General features: G+C 38.9%; 1 protein-coding gene and 1 long non-coding RNA gene across 12 annotated transcripts in view; one reads left to right on the forward strand and one right to left on the reverse strand.

Moving 5' to 3' along the window:
* tenm3 (teneurin transmembrane protein 3) overlaps window positions 1–16,035 on the forward strand; it is a 1,272,390-nt gene that overhangs the window by 1,029,751 nt on the left and 226,604 nt on the right. For all 11 annotated transcript variants that reach the window (XM_049481363.1, XM_049481365.1, XM_049481366.1 and 8 more), the window contains one exon: window positions 7,474–7,696. In XM_049481363.1, the coding sequence (XP_049337320.1) occupies window positions 7,474–7,696 (223 nt within the window). The remainder of the gene's footprint in view (window positions 1–7,473; window positions 7,697–16,035) is intronic.
* Window positions 3,215–16,035, reverse strand: part of LOC125802956 (uncharacterized) — a 72,436-nt gene continuing 59,615 nt past the window's right edge. The window contains exon 2 of the long non-coding RNA XR_007440001.1: window positions 3,215–3,484. This is a non-coding gene — a long non-coding RNA (uncharacterized LOC125802956). The remainder of the gene's footprint in view (window positions 3,485–16,035) is intronic.

Raw genomic sequence — 16,035 nt, forward strand, 5'->3', positions numbered from 1 at the left:
TACGGCTTTTCCTTCACGCTGTGAAGCTCCAGCTCATCCCAATTAAATCACCTCAAATCACCATCTCAGTTCATCAGGTTTAGATCAGGGGATTAATGTGGAGGAATAACACTTTTTTACTGTTTACTATGTAATTCTATATGTGAACCTTAATCGTTTTCATGTCTTTAATGTTAATCTACAATCTAAACCGAATAATGTCTGTGGACACAGACCAGCAATTATTGAACTTGGTGAATATCAATATATGGCTGTTGGTGACTGAGCTGGAATGTGAAGTAGAGAAAGAGAAAGAGAGGCTGCTAGGAGTGTTTGGGCTACTGGTGTTGGGGACGGGGGGGTGGGGGGTGGGGGGTGCCCGTGTCAACTGCCATCACTATAACCTGTCAATGGAAGTGAAGGAGACGACCAAAAGCACAGGCCACTAGAAAAGGTCTAAGCTGCGGAAAATGCACCTGTCACACCGGGGGACATCTACCACTGTGACACGTGTGTGTGTGTGTGTGTGTGTGTGTGTGTGTCTGTCTGTGTGTGTGATTGTTGTATTTTAATTTAAAGTGACAGTAGAATATAGTCAATAGTTATATTTTAAGAAACTTATGAGATTATAATACACCACAGGATGTTTAGGGGACACTTTATAATGCTCTATAATACTCTATAAAGTTCATACAATCAACATGCTCATTCTGACAGGTTGTTATACACTACAGGTTGTTTATAGGTGCTCTATAATGCGTTATAATACTCTATAAAGTTCATACAATCAACATGCTCATTCTGACATTCTTTTACACTACAGGGTGTTTAGGGGCACTCTATAATGCTCTATAATACTCTCAACATCAACATGCTCATTCTGATATTGTTATACACTACAGGGTGTTTAGAGGTGCTCTATAATGCTCTATAATACTCTCAACATCAACATGCTCATTCTGATATTGTTATACACTACATGGTGTTTAGAGGTGCTCTATAATGCGTTATAATACTCTATAAAGTTCATACAATCAACATGCTCATTCTGAGAGGTTGTTATACACTACAAGGTGTTTAGAGGTGCTCTATAATGCGTTGTAATATTCTATAAAGTTCCTACAATCTACATGCTCATTCTGACATTGTTATACACTACAGGGTGTTTAGGGGCACTCTATAATGCTTTATAATACTCTGACAGCCTGTAATACACTACAGGATGTTTAGGGGGCGCACTATAATGTTTTGTAATAATCGGACAGACTGTAATAAACTACAGGATGTTGGGGAGATGCTCTATAATGCTTTATAATACTCTGAATACACCACAGGATCCTTTAGGGGGCATGCTATAATGCTTTATTAAAATCTGACAGAATGTAATACACTACACAATGTTTAGGAGATGCTCGATAATGCTCTTTAATACTCTGAATACACCACAGGAGGTTAAGGGGGTGCACTATAATGCTTTACAATACTCAATAAAGTTTATACAATCCACACTCTCATTCTGACAGACTGTAATACACTGCAGGATGTATAGGGGCCACACTATAATGCTTTATAATAATTTGACAGATTGTAATACACTACACAATGTTTAGAAGACGCTCTATAATGCTCTATAATACTCTCAATACACCACAGGATCCTTTAGGGGGCATGTTGTAATGCTTTATAATACTCTATAAAGTTCATACAATCCACACTCTCATTCTGACAGACTGTAATACACTACAGGATGTATAGGGGCCACACTATAATGCTTTATAATAATCTGACAGATTGTAATACACCACATGATGTTTATAGGGCGCTCTATAATGCTTTATAATGAAATATAATGTTTATACAATCCACACTCTCATTCTGACAGACTGTAATACTTTACCAGAAATTTAGTGAGCACTCTATAATGCTTAATAATAATTATATGATTCTCACACTCATTCTGACAGTATTTTCATGGTTATAAATAAACGATATAGCTATTTCTTAACTCTAGACGGCCTGTACAGCCTTCTGGTTTACTCCGGCCCAGTATAACCCCTGTGTGTTATCCCGCTTGGCCCTGGCGCTGTGCTAAACTGCAGTGAAAGTGTGCTATATAAATAACACATGGCGCCCTTTTGAGCAGAACTGTTTGGCATGAACCTCCCACTGTTTCATCCCATCTGTGGTAGAGGAGTGAAATTTACTTTTTGGCTTATGCAATTGTTCTGTCTTTCTCTCTTTTTCTGTGTGTGTGTCTCTCTCTCTCTCTCTCTTTCTGTCTCTCTGCCCTGTTCTGCACAGTAAATTAAATTCACTGATCAAAGGTTTGTCTGCTACCATGTGATCCCTGTTCATAATCTGCTGCTAAATTAGCAAAATGCTCTAAAAAAAACACAGGCAGCTCAGGCATTAGATTGATTGCTCCAGCATCAGAGCAGTGCATGTGTTCTGCAGTCCTGTGTTAATGTGCGTTTGGGTGGGTCATAGTGTGTTATTTTAGAGCAAAGAGAGCATGTATATTATAATCATACACTGACATGCCAAAAGTCAGCAGTATAGCACATATTTATTAGATGATAATTCAGTTAACAGCTGTGCTGAACTGATCAAGGGTTCATTAATCAGGGGTGTCCAATCTTTTTGAAATATATTTGAAGTCAGGGGCCACAGACTCTGTAATAAAACAAATAATGAAATATACCACTTTAAATAATACTTTTTCCTGATTATTTCATTTACACACCATTTTACTTGACTTACTATCTTTATCTTTGACAGTGTTGTGTAAACTAAGATTTTTCAAATTGATGTTTAATTTCATGATGTCTCTTAAAATTAAACTCCTTAATTAATTAATCCTTAGCAACTTTTAGACTCTTTGGCCCGTTTTTCTGCGCTAGAAATGTGCACCCTCTCCACTTTTAGACTCTTTGGCCCGTTTTTCTTTGCTAGAAATGCGCACTCTCTCCGCTTTTAGACTCTTTGGCCCGTTTTTCTGTGTTAGAAATGTGCACCCTCTCCACTTTTAGACTCTTTGGCCCGTTTTTCTTTGCTAGAAATGCGCACCCTCTCCGCTTTTAGACTCTTTGGCCCGTTTTTCTGTGCTAGAAATGCGCACTCTCTCCGCTTTTAGACTCTTAGGCCCGTTTTTCTGCGCTAGAAATGCGCACTCTCTCCGCTTTTAGACTCTTTGGCCCCGTTTTTCTGCGCTAGAAATGCGCACTCTCTCCTCTTTTAGACTCTTTGGCCCGTTTTTCTGCGCTAGAAATGTGCACTCTCTCTGCTTTTAGACTCTTTGGCCCGTTTTTCTGCGCTAGAAATGTGCACTCTCTCTGCTTTTAGACTCTTTGCCCCGTTTTTCTGCGCTAGGAATGCACACTCTCTCCTCTTTTAGACTCTTTGGCCCGTTTTTCTGCGCTAGAAATGCGCACTCTCTCCGCTTTTAGACTCTTTGGCCCGTTTCTGACACCTAGCGTTCAAACTTTGAATCTCACATTATAAAAACCTGCTTAAGAGTGGGTCAACTTTCATTCTATTTCTAAAATACCTCACGGGCCGCTCCAAAAAAAAGGAAACGGGCCGCAAATGGCCCGCGGGCCGTAGTTTGGACACCCCTGTAATTAATTGAATTTCTTGAATCCATACACCATATTCATCACATTCATCTCCAAACTCTGGAGACAGAATCGCTGCTACTGTAGGAGGTCGTAAACTCATACACCTCATACCAGCTCCTGATTTAGCTCTGGGATCAGCAGGGAGCGACGCTTAGCAAATTCTTTATGGCGGTTATGGCTGTGGTTTAAGTTGTTTGAGGTTTTGAGTGGCTGATGTCAGAAATAACATATTGAATATGTCAAACTTCTAGCCAGTGCTTTATTTAGACCTATTTTAGATCATGTACTCATAATTGTACAGCATTTCATTGATCCATGACATCATACCTGATCTGAGAGCATTCTGGGAGTTGTACAGGATTTCTAAGACACTGGTCATGCTGGTCATTCTAGTTTGATCAACATGGGCTTGCAGGTCATGCTGATCCACCAAATTGGTCATGCTGCTTGGTCATATGCTTTGCTTGTCAAGAGCTTGCTTTCCAATATAGGATTAGAGTGGGACAGTATATTGATATCGCAATATATTATAACATTTTTCTTATTTTTTTTTTCCATGTTCTCCCATTTTTTTCCAATTTGCACGGCCAATTACCTAACCCACTCACTAGGACTCCCCCTATCACTAGTGATGCCCCAACACACCAGGAGGGTGAAGACTAGTCAGCCTCTTCTCTTCTTTTCGAGCTCGGCTCCGATACATCAGCTCACAGATGCCCTATGCTGCTGACATCACCGTAGGAGTGATGTAGGGAGAGAGCGCCATCTACCCACCCAGAGGGAGCAGCAATTTTGCTCCCTCTGAGCGCCGGCAGCTTGATGGCAAACCTGCAACCTCCCGCTCATTGTGCCAGTGCTTTAGACTGCTGGACCACTCGGCACCCCCTATATTATAACATATTAATTTGCGATACATTATCGATACATTGGGTCAAATAGGGATATTATTATTGAAATATAGATACAGTAAAATCCATAAGACTCGCCCCCAAATTAGAATTATTAAAGTTACTGCTTCTTTACTCCCTGTGGGGGCAATATAATCAAACAAATAGGGTTAATAAACCTGTGGTGAATAATATTGGTAGTTAAATTATGTGAAACTAACACCAATAAATCCATAATTCCTGGTATTTGTTTATTTAAGGGTATTTTATCCTCTTACGTATCGTAGATAATTGTCTTGTCTTATATTAAGTATCATGATATCGTTGTTAATGTCAGGATAATACATGACACACAGTAGCACATGATTTTTATCACTTCTAAATTTAGTGGATGTCTGTTTGTGTTACTGTAAGAACTTAAAGTGCTTTAAAAATGTGATTTTTTTTTTTAAGAATTGTAAAAGTATCCTCAAGTGCAGTAGCAAAGACCACCAAAAAAAAAAAGTTTTGATGGAACTGGCACTCATCAGGACCAGAAAAGGAAGAGCAAGAGTTTATTCTGTTGTACAGGAGAAGTTAATCAGAGTTACCAGCCTCATAAACCACAATGATATTATTGTTATTATTATTATAATATCATATCATAATGAACATAAATGTTCTTGCCTGGATGACCAACTTTTCAACAACTTAGACCATCAAATAATCTCAAGCATCTGAAAGCAGCTAAAACCATCTGCCAGCAGAAGATGGGCTTGAGCTGGATTTCTGAGCAGGGTTTATACTGTCCGTTCAATTAAATGACATTTAAAAGCATAGCAGAAGTCCATATGTAGATCAAAAGTGCACGTAAGCACACATAAGCACTTCCTATGGACTGTCAGAGTGGACACAAGCCGCAGCGCAGACAGGAGGCAGCGCGGGATTGAAGTATTAAAACTCCAGCGTGTATCAGTGTTCTGCAGTGCAGGTTCCTAGCAGAGTCATTAGCTGTAGATGTGCAGTAATCGGAACTGAAAGACAGAATTGCTCTCCGGTAATGAAGCATCTACTGCTGTTCATGATTTCCACTGCGAGGAACGCTGCTGCAGCCTCATATCAGCCATCCTACATAAACCCAAGGGCACATTTAGAGCAATTACAGCAGCCGAGTGCTCAAACCTGGCCCTCTAATCATTCCAATTGTGCGTTTATATATGTAGGCAAGTGTGTGTGTGTGTGTGTGTGTGTGTGTTGCTGTGGTTGTTCCATTCATCAGGCCCTGAAGCAGGCAGCAGTCAGACAGCTGGTGAACAGTTAAACCCATCATCACCCTGCCGTAATGTCTCCCAGATGTTGCCCCGCTGAAAAAAAGCACATCCATACAGACGCATTTACTTAACCATCACGATTAATTACAGAGAACAGAGCACGACTCCTACACAACCCCAGCCCCACCCCTCCCAGCGCGCCATTGGCTAATCCAGCTGTCTGTCATTGTCTCAGCAAAGCAGAGGGCACCTGATGAGTACCTGTCTTTTGTAAAGTTAATTATTAGTTCATTTAGAATCCATTATAGCTGAGAATACAGCTCTGGAACAATTCAGAGAAGATGGTTTATGTTTGAGTAAAATGAACATTGTTGTTTTATTCTACAAACTACAGACAACATTTCTCCAAAATTCTAAATAAAAATATTGTCATTAAGAGCATTTATTTGCAAAAAATGAGGAGAAATGGCTGAAATAACAAAAACCTCAAACAAAGTCATATTCATAAAAATGTCCAGAAATCAATATTTGGTGGAATAACCCTGGTTGGTTTTTAATCACAGTTTTTATGCATCTTGGCATCATGTTCTCCTCCACCAGTCTTACACACTGCTTTTGGATAACTTTATGCTGCTTTACTCCTGGTGCAGAAATTCAAGCAGTTCAGTTTGGTGGTTTGATGGTTTGTGATCATCCAGCTTCCTCTTGATTATATTCCAGAGGTTTTGCTAAAATCAAAGAAACTCATCATTTTTTCCAGAGCTGTATATGATTGGGCTGCTGTGAAACATTCTGTTGTTTTGAGGCAGAATATTAATTAAAAACACATTTTGGGTTAAACACAGGCTTTTTCACTACGTATTTAGGGGGGTAATTGATTTGTTGTATGTATTGTATTGGAATGCAAGGAATAATATAAAATATACAATTTTTTATATAAGATATGAGGATTTCATTGACGCATTTTATTTTACCATAGCTATTACTAACCTTCATTTAACATACAATTGGCTAACCTTCATTTTGCACACCACTGGCAAATCTTCATTTTGTACTCTTTTGCTTTCTTTAGCATACTATTGGTATTTTTTGCACACCATTAGCTAACCTATCATTGACAAGCTTTCTTTTAGTATACATTATTTTAATTTTTTTAACATGTAGCACTTTTAGCTAATGTTCTTTTAACATACTATTGGCTAACCATCATTTTGCACCTCATTGGATAACCTTTGACATAGCATTGGCCAACCTGCCTTTAGCAAGCTGACCGCAGGCTAATATTAATTTTGGGTGCAATTGCTAACCTTTCCTTACCATTGCGTTGTGCTGATAGCTGGATTTAGCAGTTTTTAGATGGTCTAAGATGTTTTTTCTTGGTAAAGGAGGATATAAAATGAGCTATTTAGCATCAACGCTTGTTTTCATTTGATTTTGATGAATGATCTAGTCAATGGTTGGTAAAGGGTTTTTGTATTCAGTCATTCTGATTGTCCTGTATTGGTCCTACATGACAGTAAGCATGGTTGGGATGGTTATTATAAGCTTGGTAAGGTTTTGCTGGTCTAGAGCTGGCTCCGTCATCCAGCTCGACCAGCTAAATGTTTTTTCCAGCAGGAATATCATTGGCCACCCTTATTTTGGCACATTATTGTGGAATGTTTCTTACACTGTCGTTGTCTAATCATCCGTTAGCGTACCGCTGACTAACCTTATGTCTGTTCTGTGTCTTTTCTACAGAGCAAGTGCCCAATCAGCAGCAGGGTCAGCCCCCGCTGCCCCCAGCCCCGCCTCCCCATAAGCAGCAGCCGTTGGTGACGGCGCTGAACCACAGCTCAACGAGCCGGCGGAACGCCAGCCCGGCCCCCCCGGCCCCTCCGCCCGCAGACCTGCCCACCACGCCCGAGTCCGTCCCGCTGCAGGACAGCTGGGTCCTGGGCAGCAATGTGCCGCTGGAAAGCCGGTAAGAAGCCGATCTAGCGTAAATACGTCATGCATACCTTATTTTGTTATACACTCTATTTTAAACCCTACACAAGATGCGTCACAATGCTTATTGTTGCACCACGCTAACAGTCTATGTTCACGCCATCCATCTTTGTTGTTTAAATAGCAACATAGCTTGTGAATATATTTACACTGATTGGCGTGGGGATTAGGAAAGGAAGTTTAGAGAATATCTGACATATTGCTATCTTGGCATCAAAAAACACATGTGCTCCACTGACTGAAGAAAACCCTGACAACAGTCAGACTAGTCCATAGCTATCTTGAGAACACAGGCGTGTGTATACCTCCGCTTTTTCACACACACAAAATAAAAAGTGAAATAAAATTGCTGTCCCCATGAATGAGCTGTTGGAGCTCCTTCACAGCGTCAACCAGCAGCTCAGTTTCCTCTGCTGAGAAGAGTTTGTTGGACGCGTCCAGGTAGCTGCACCGTTAAAATAGCAATCCGCCAAACTTAGTGCACACCTGGCTCTTAAAGGGAATGATGAGCAAGAGACACACTGATTGGTTTCTTTTATGTTACAGTACATCCAAAACACACCTATGATTAATTAATTAATTAAGATAATTACTACATGCCTTTTGTGCGTTTCGAGCCTTGCAAGGTGTACTTTTCCCGTCGTTATGATAGCAAAGACACACTGACATGCATGGTTGATGTAAATAGGGCAATAAAGCGAAGTAGAAAATCAGAATAAACTACACTATATTCCCAAAAGTATTCGCTCACCCATCCAAATTGAGCAGTAGAGTGTAGAGAGACTCATGGAAATGAGAGTTTATTCCATTTCATGAATATAGATATTCATCATGGAATCTGTTACAATATAATGAACAACTGTCAGATTCTCTTTACGTCAAAAAATGTAATATAAGCAAACACAGCAAAAATACAGGGAGATACATGTTTTTGTATAATGTAATGAATCTACAGCACTCACACAGGTATGTATCAGTAGCTGGGTGTGTGTGACGTTCCCACTGCAGGCTGTAGTAATGTGTCAGTTTTCAGTTTGAGCTCATTTAACACTGAAAACGCAAAATATAAAAAACGCAGAGCTGCTGTCCGCTCATCTCAATTCATCACTCCAGCGTCCAGCAGCGTTTATCAGCCAGCTAAATCAACCTGCCAATCACATACTGCTCCCACAGCGCCTCCAACACACCACTCACACCTGAATAATATCACGCAGCTCCACACAACCGGCTATAAACAGCTCCCTAAACACACCCTGTACCTGCCCTGTACGCTTTATTACACCTAGAATATTTTAACTCAAACTCAAAAATTTAAACACCTGTATTATTGTACTTACAAACACTGGCCACTTTATCACTGTCAGGACTAGGACTGGACAGAAGTCAGACACATGCAGATTTAAAAAAGGAAAGGGGCTTTTTGTAACACGGAGGAGGCAGGATGTAAACGAAAGTCAGGTTTATTCTCCATTATTACAAAAAAAACTAACAACAAAACACTAAGGAAGAACTATAAAGACAAAAGGTTACTGAAACAAACACTAAAAAACAAAGGATAAACTAAAAGACTTAAACAAGCAAAATAAGCAAACAAATAAACTAACTCAAGAAAACCAACCAGAACACTGTAGACAAAAAACACGGCAGATCCAAACAGAGTAACAAGACAAGTTCAAACAAAAAGCACGACAAACAACAAAGGAGCACATGGTGTATTTATACACAGGCACACACTAGGGACACCTGTGGAGGTAATGAGGGGGCAGGGTTACAAATGAGACAGGAGGGGTTACAGATGACAAGGTGGGGCTAAGGAGGAGACAGGACCAAAACACAGTAGCACATGGCTGGGAAACATGACAGGTAAATAAAACAAGAGAACAGAGGACAGGAGCAGTAAGGAACCAAAAAAGGAAAGACACTGGACAGACACAGGCTAAGGTGTGACACTTTTATTACAAGACCAGGATAAATGCTAAACAGGTACATACCAAAAATGCAAGGATAGACAACTTAGCAAACAAGGGCTAGCAAGAAGTCAAAGTCAAAAATAGAGTAGCAACGGTCAGACACGAAAAATCAAACAGGAATGCTAGTAATGTTAGGTGGCTAGTCAAAATGTGGCAAAGAACTGAACAAGGGAGAGGGTATAAATAGACAGAGAAGCAGGTGAAAACAATCAATAGTCAGGTGACTGAGGTTTTTTATTAGAAACACCTTTATTCTTTTACCTTCATCACTGGCCACTTTATTAGGAACACTTAAATTCTTGTACTTTCCCACATTGGCCACTTCATTAGAAACACCTAACTTCATGTACTTTAATCACTGGCCACTTTATTAGAAACACCTATATTCTTGGACTTACAAACACTGGGTAATTTATTAGAAACCCCTACCTTGTCTAGTGCTTCTGTTCTTTGACCACTTTATTAGAACAATCTACCTTGTCTTCTACTTTTATACACTGGCCATTTTATTAGAAACATTTAAATTTCTTGTACTTTCCAACACTGGCCGCTTTATTAGAAGCACCTATCTTTTATTAGAGTGTAGCTTCACCTGTTGCTGTAGCTTATGTAGCTCAAAACTCACCCATGATTAATTAAGAAAATTAGTACATGCCTTTTGCACGTTTTGAGGTGAAAAGGTGTACTTTTCCTGTGGTTACAATAGCAAAGAAACACTAACACACCCTTAATCATGCTGCAAAGTGCACAGTTGATGGCTCGCTTATAGAATGCTAAAAAAAGGGCCAATGGACACAAAAATGCAGAAGTATAATCATGCATCAGTACATAAGACACTTGCAAAAGTCTCAATAATGTAAGCATACAACTTGTATATTCCATCCTATTTCATCACTAGTCTAAATGAACTACTACAGATTAAATCATTTGTTTTATAATATCCTATAATTCATATATGCATATATTACAGCTGTTTAGGATCAGCAGAAGAATAGTGACCTCTAATAGTTAAATATGATCAGTTATGTCATCGCAGGTATAAATCACTGACTGAGCGGGGTTAAAGATCTGACTCATAGGTTTCCCAGTGCTCCTAACACACACACACACACACACACACATAAAACACACACACACACACATAAAACACACACACACACACACACTCGGGTCTGGTCAGGCTCACACAGAGGGGCACTGAGTGTTCTTTCCCCATAAATCAGGCCGGCTCTGACCCTATAGGTGACCGCTGGTCTGATTCACAGGGGCCGCAGTGCAAACAAGGAGGGAGGCAGTGTTTGGGAATTGTGTGTGTTTTAGCACCGTAATGATCTGTGTGTGTGTGTGTGTAGGTGTGTGTGTGTGTGTGTGTGTGTAGGCAGTTTCTACCCTGACACTTCATAATGAACGAGGGATTCCTCCCCTCTTTTATAAAAGCGCACTCCATCAAACCGCCCATTTAACCGCCTGTGGGTCCAGCATGACATACAGCTTTCCAGTAACAACCAAACTGGTTCAACAGGGAGAGAGAGAAAAGAGAGAGGGAGAAGGAAAACACGAAAAGGAGAAGATGAACGAGAAAGCGCGAGAGACGAAAGAAAAGCGAAAAAGAAAGATGGAAGAATAATAGACCCAAAAGACATGAGAACGAGAGAGAGACACAGAAGCATGACATAAACAAGATAAAAGATGTAAAAGAGAAAACAAGAGGAAATAAAAGGAAATAAATAAAAGCAAGGGATTGTGAGAAAGAATTAAAGAAAACTTTTTTTTTATTAAATCGCTTCTGGATAAAATCGGGATGAGACCAATATTTGGCCCTGTAATTAGTGATTATAAATAAGGGTTAATCTACAGTTACAGTAGATACAGAACCACCAGCACCGTAATCTGTTGCGTGATGCTCCTGCACATCACCAAGGGGTTTCTTTCTCATCTGCTATTGTTTAATAAGTAACAATAGCCTGTCTCAACTTCCTGTGATTGGTCCAAACGAACTAGGCCATGGTTCTGTTGATCCTGACCAACGTCACCTATTTTTGTTGCATCAAGATTTGGTCTTCTGACTGCGTGTGACTGTGATTCACAGCAGATTTCAGACCTGTTACTTTGGTTGGACACAAATCAAAAAAGTCAATTCCCTGTAGAAGGCTGATTCTGCCAATAGGATAGGACAAATAAGCATGAATTATTTTCTGGCAATAATGGAAAATAAATAAAATCAAAGGATTGTGAGAAAAGAAAGGAAAGAGAAAGGAGGTGATATAGAAAGAGAAATGCGAGAAGATCAGGCAAAAAATGACAAGTTTGAGAAAAAAAGAAGCATGTGAGTCAAAACAGAGAAGGGTGTGAAAGAAAGAGCAAGGAAATTTAGAAATAAATAAACAGAAAAAGTGAAAAATTGGAAATAACTATTGAAAAGAAAGTAAGAAGGTAGGATAATTAGAAAAGAAATAAAGAGAAGAGCTTGGGAAAAGAGACAAACAGGCAAATAGATGGATGGATGGATGGATGGATGGATGGATGGATGGATGGATGGATGGATGCATGGATGGATGCATGGATGGATGGATGGATGGATGGATGGATGGATGGACAAACGGATGGCTAGACAGTTACAGACAGAGAGAGAGAATCATCTCTGTATTTTTTTTTTTTTTGCAATGCAACATAACCAACACATTACAAAAGCAGCTAGTTAAACTCAATACAATAAAATAAATTGTCATTCACCACATTTCTTAATGATACATTTTAATTTTGTATTGAACACAAGTCTATCCATTTCATTGCTGAGCCATGCTAACACCACAATAAGGACAATGGACAAGACTGGTCACCTGCATGCTAACACACCAGTTATCCAATGTTTTAATTTTATTTTAAACTATTAAGGGACACATATATAATTCTGTAGTAAACAGTACAAAAGTGTTAGTCCTCCACATTAATCCCCTGATCTAAACCTGATGAACTGAGATGGTGATTTGAGGTGATTTAATTGGGATGAGCTGGAGCTTCACAGCGTGAAGGAAAGCAGTAACTATTGTTCAGCACCTCCAGGAACTCCTTCCTTCAAGACACTGAGAAAGCTATTCCAGGTGACTCTCCCTCATGAAGATACTGAGATTAAAATCTCACCAAGAGTCTGCAGATCTGAACTTAAAGAGAAATGTGATACTTTGGTTTATTATTTAAAATAATTCAGCATGTGTTCCTGTATAGCTTTAATATTAAATATTGTATTTAATATTAAATTTACAATGTTAAACAGCATAAAGAAGAAGAAAACACATTGGATGACCGGACTTAGTCTGGTAGTCAGCAAATGGAAAAATAAATTGTAGCTGGTCCAATGGGTCCATGCCGAGGTGGAGCAGTACAGTACAGTGGCCTTAGTAACCAGTTGACCTGCAGTGGAAAAAAGGCCACTGTAGCCTCGGTAATGAGGGGAAACACCCTCATCCCTCATGGGCACATCTATCTATCTCCCTCTCTCAATCTCTCTCTCTCTCTCTCTCTCTCTCTCTCTCATATCATATCCTCTGGCTGACCTTGGCTTATATTGACAAAACAATATGTAGTCATCTATTATTACCGGGCTCTGGACCCTCACACACACACAGGGCTTCCACTGTGGACACACATACTCAGCTGTGCCTGCAATTAACAGGTACAAACAATCAAATATCTCAATAATATGTCCAAATGTTTGTACCAGTCAAAAGTTTCTCATTATTTAAAAAAAGTTCTGTATTGTAGATTAATACTAATCTCATATATAATCGTTTAGTAAATAAAAAAAGGGTTAAACGAACCAGAATATGTTTTATTTTTGCGTAAATGACATAACGTTTTGTAACTATAAGGTAGAGTCACCTGGAATTCAGGCTTTTTTCAGTTAACAGCTGTGCTGAACTCATCAAGAGTTAATTACTTGAATTTCTTGTCTCTTAATAAAGTGTTTGAGAGCATCAGTTAAAGTAAAGTAGTGAAGAGGTAGAGTTACAGGTATACAGTGAATAGTGAATATTTGAGTAATGTTCTAATCCAGGTTATGAGAAGCAAAAACTACTCAACTAAATAAGGAAAAAGACTTTAAGTAAATCCAAAACATTCAAAAACTTTAAAGGTATCCGCAAGAGCATTAAAAACGTTTTGATGGAACTGGCTCTCATCAGGATCAATCCAGGAAATGAGAAGAGAGAAAAGTTAATTATTTTACATGTCTTTTCACATGTCAACTCCCTGTATAAGACAAGTACAGCCAATAGAATATGACTCTCTGCAACAGATAAATAAACATAAATCAATATTTTTGGCTCTAAACTACTAAAATATCAGGTGTGAAATGATGGAGCCCAGTCTAATAATTTTGTAACTTAATCGAATTCTCAGCAGTGCTTTCAAAATCAATCTTGATTTCAGAAGAAACAATGGTAACACTTCCTATGAACCCTGTATTCATAATGCATTATGAGTGCATTCATAATGCACTATATGACATGCATAATACCTTATATTGACTATAAGCCTGTATAATAGTACTTAAAAGTACTTACAGCAGCATTCATAACACATTATTAACTACAAGTATAAGGGTTTGTAAAGAAAGGGCTTATAATGTCTTATAATATCTATTCATAAGAACATTGTACAATGTAGTGTTGTAATGCACTATAACACAGATTTGGTATACTGTATTATAATATGCAGCTGATGATTTCTCAAATTAAGCTTTTATAAAAGTACATAACACATTATAAAGCCATACACAGTATACATAATACAGTCATTACTGACTTTAAGTGAAGTGAGTTTTCATATGCCTCTTAAACATGCTTAAACATGAAGTAAATGTTATTATGCATTATACTGTAGGCATTTGAAAACACACTTCACTTAAAGCCAGTGAAGAGCACTCATAATGCTCTATAAGAGATTACAATAAGGCATAATAAAATCTACATATGAAAACTCACTTCACTTAAAGTCAGTAATGACTGTATATAAGGCTTTACATACTTTTTAAAAAAGCTTAATTTAAGAAATTATAGCTGCATACTATAATACATTATACCAAAATATAGCAAAACTACATTGTACAATGTTCTTATGAACAGATATAAGCCCTTTCTTTATAAACTTTTCTACTTGTAGTTTATAATGTGTTATGAATGTAGCTGTAAGTACTTTTGAGTTATTATACAGGTTTATTACAGTCATTATAAGGTATTATTCATGTCATATAATGCATCATGAATGCATTTATAATGTATTATGAATACATGGTTCATAGGAAGTGTTACTGAAACAATGACTGAATAGCAGGCATCCCAATACTTTTGTACGAATGTAGCGAATGTTCTGAACAAAGCAACTTTTGCTCTGCCTTTTCCTCCAAGTTGCGCACCTCTTCCAGATGTCTAACACCCTCTTTCTCGTGCACACTCCTGCGTAAGAAGGGTTTAACAGTGTGTGGTAAGTGTTAGCTGCTAGCGGTTAGCGCTCCTCAAGGCTCTGTAGTTTGCTGTTTATGCAAAAAATCAACAAAAGCTCCAGCTTCTTGGCAGGCTCTCCGTCGCACTTCAGAGCGAGGAATAATGCGAAACATCTTGATGAGAAATGGGATGCATACGCGCCGGCGGCTTTTCCTCTTTCAGGCGCTGCGCCACGTGCCGCGCCGATCAAGCACATTGATTTATTTGAAACAGGGCGTGCGAGGGACACTGGCCAGCGAAATAAAGAAAACATTTCATTACGGTGGATAAGCCTGTGGAAACAATGTCAAACTCAAACCATAAGCTGGAGTCTGCTGGATAAACCATTAAGCCTGTTGTTTTGTTTGGGATTTCACTATCGATGTGAGCGAGCTCTGCTGTAACCATCCTCTGCTACTTCTGCTGGGCTATAGGTGAAGCTGCTCAATATAAACAATGGCGTAATGTATGGCTTTAATCCTGAAAACATGATTCACGGCATATTACATTAACTTCGCCATTGTTTTCCTGTATAAACAGCATAACAGTAGTGAAATGCATATTTTTACCCTGAAAAACCTTCCTTAAAACGTCCACAATTTTAACCTTAGTCATGGTTTGGGAATATATGAACAGCTCTTACATTAAAACTACGTCCAGGTAGAGGGCCAGTGTGATTGAAGCTCAGTAGCATCAGTATGGTGTGTAGGTGTTGGTTGCTGAGGTGTTGGTTGTTGGCTAATAAGGAGTTGTATGGAGTTGCTGTGGTATAGCTGAGTTGTTAAATGCTAAGGAGCTAAGGTTTTGCTAGATGGTTGTTAGTACAGTATGTTGTAAAGTCTCTGCAAATGTGATGCTAGGGT

This window comes from Astyanax mexicanus, chromosome 7 (assembly GCF_023375975.1).
Source record: "Astyanax mexicanus isolate ESR-SI-001 chromosome 7, AstMex3_surface, whole genome shotgun sequence".
NCBI lineage: Eukaryota > Metazoa > Chordata > Actinopteri > Characiformes > Acestrorhamphidae > Astyanax > Astyanax mexicanus.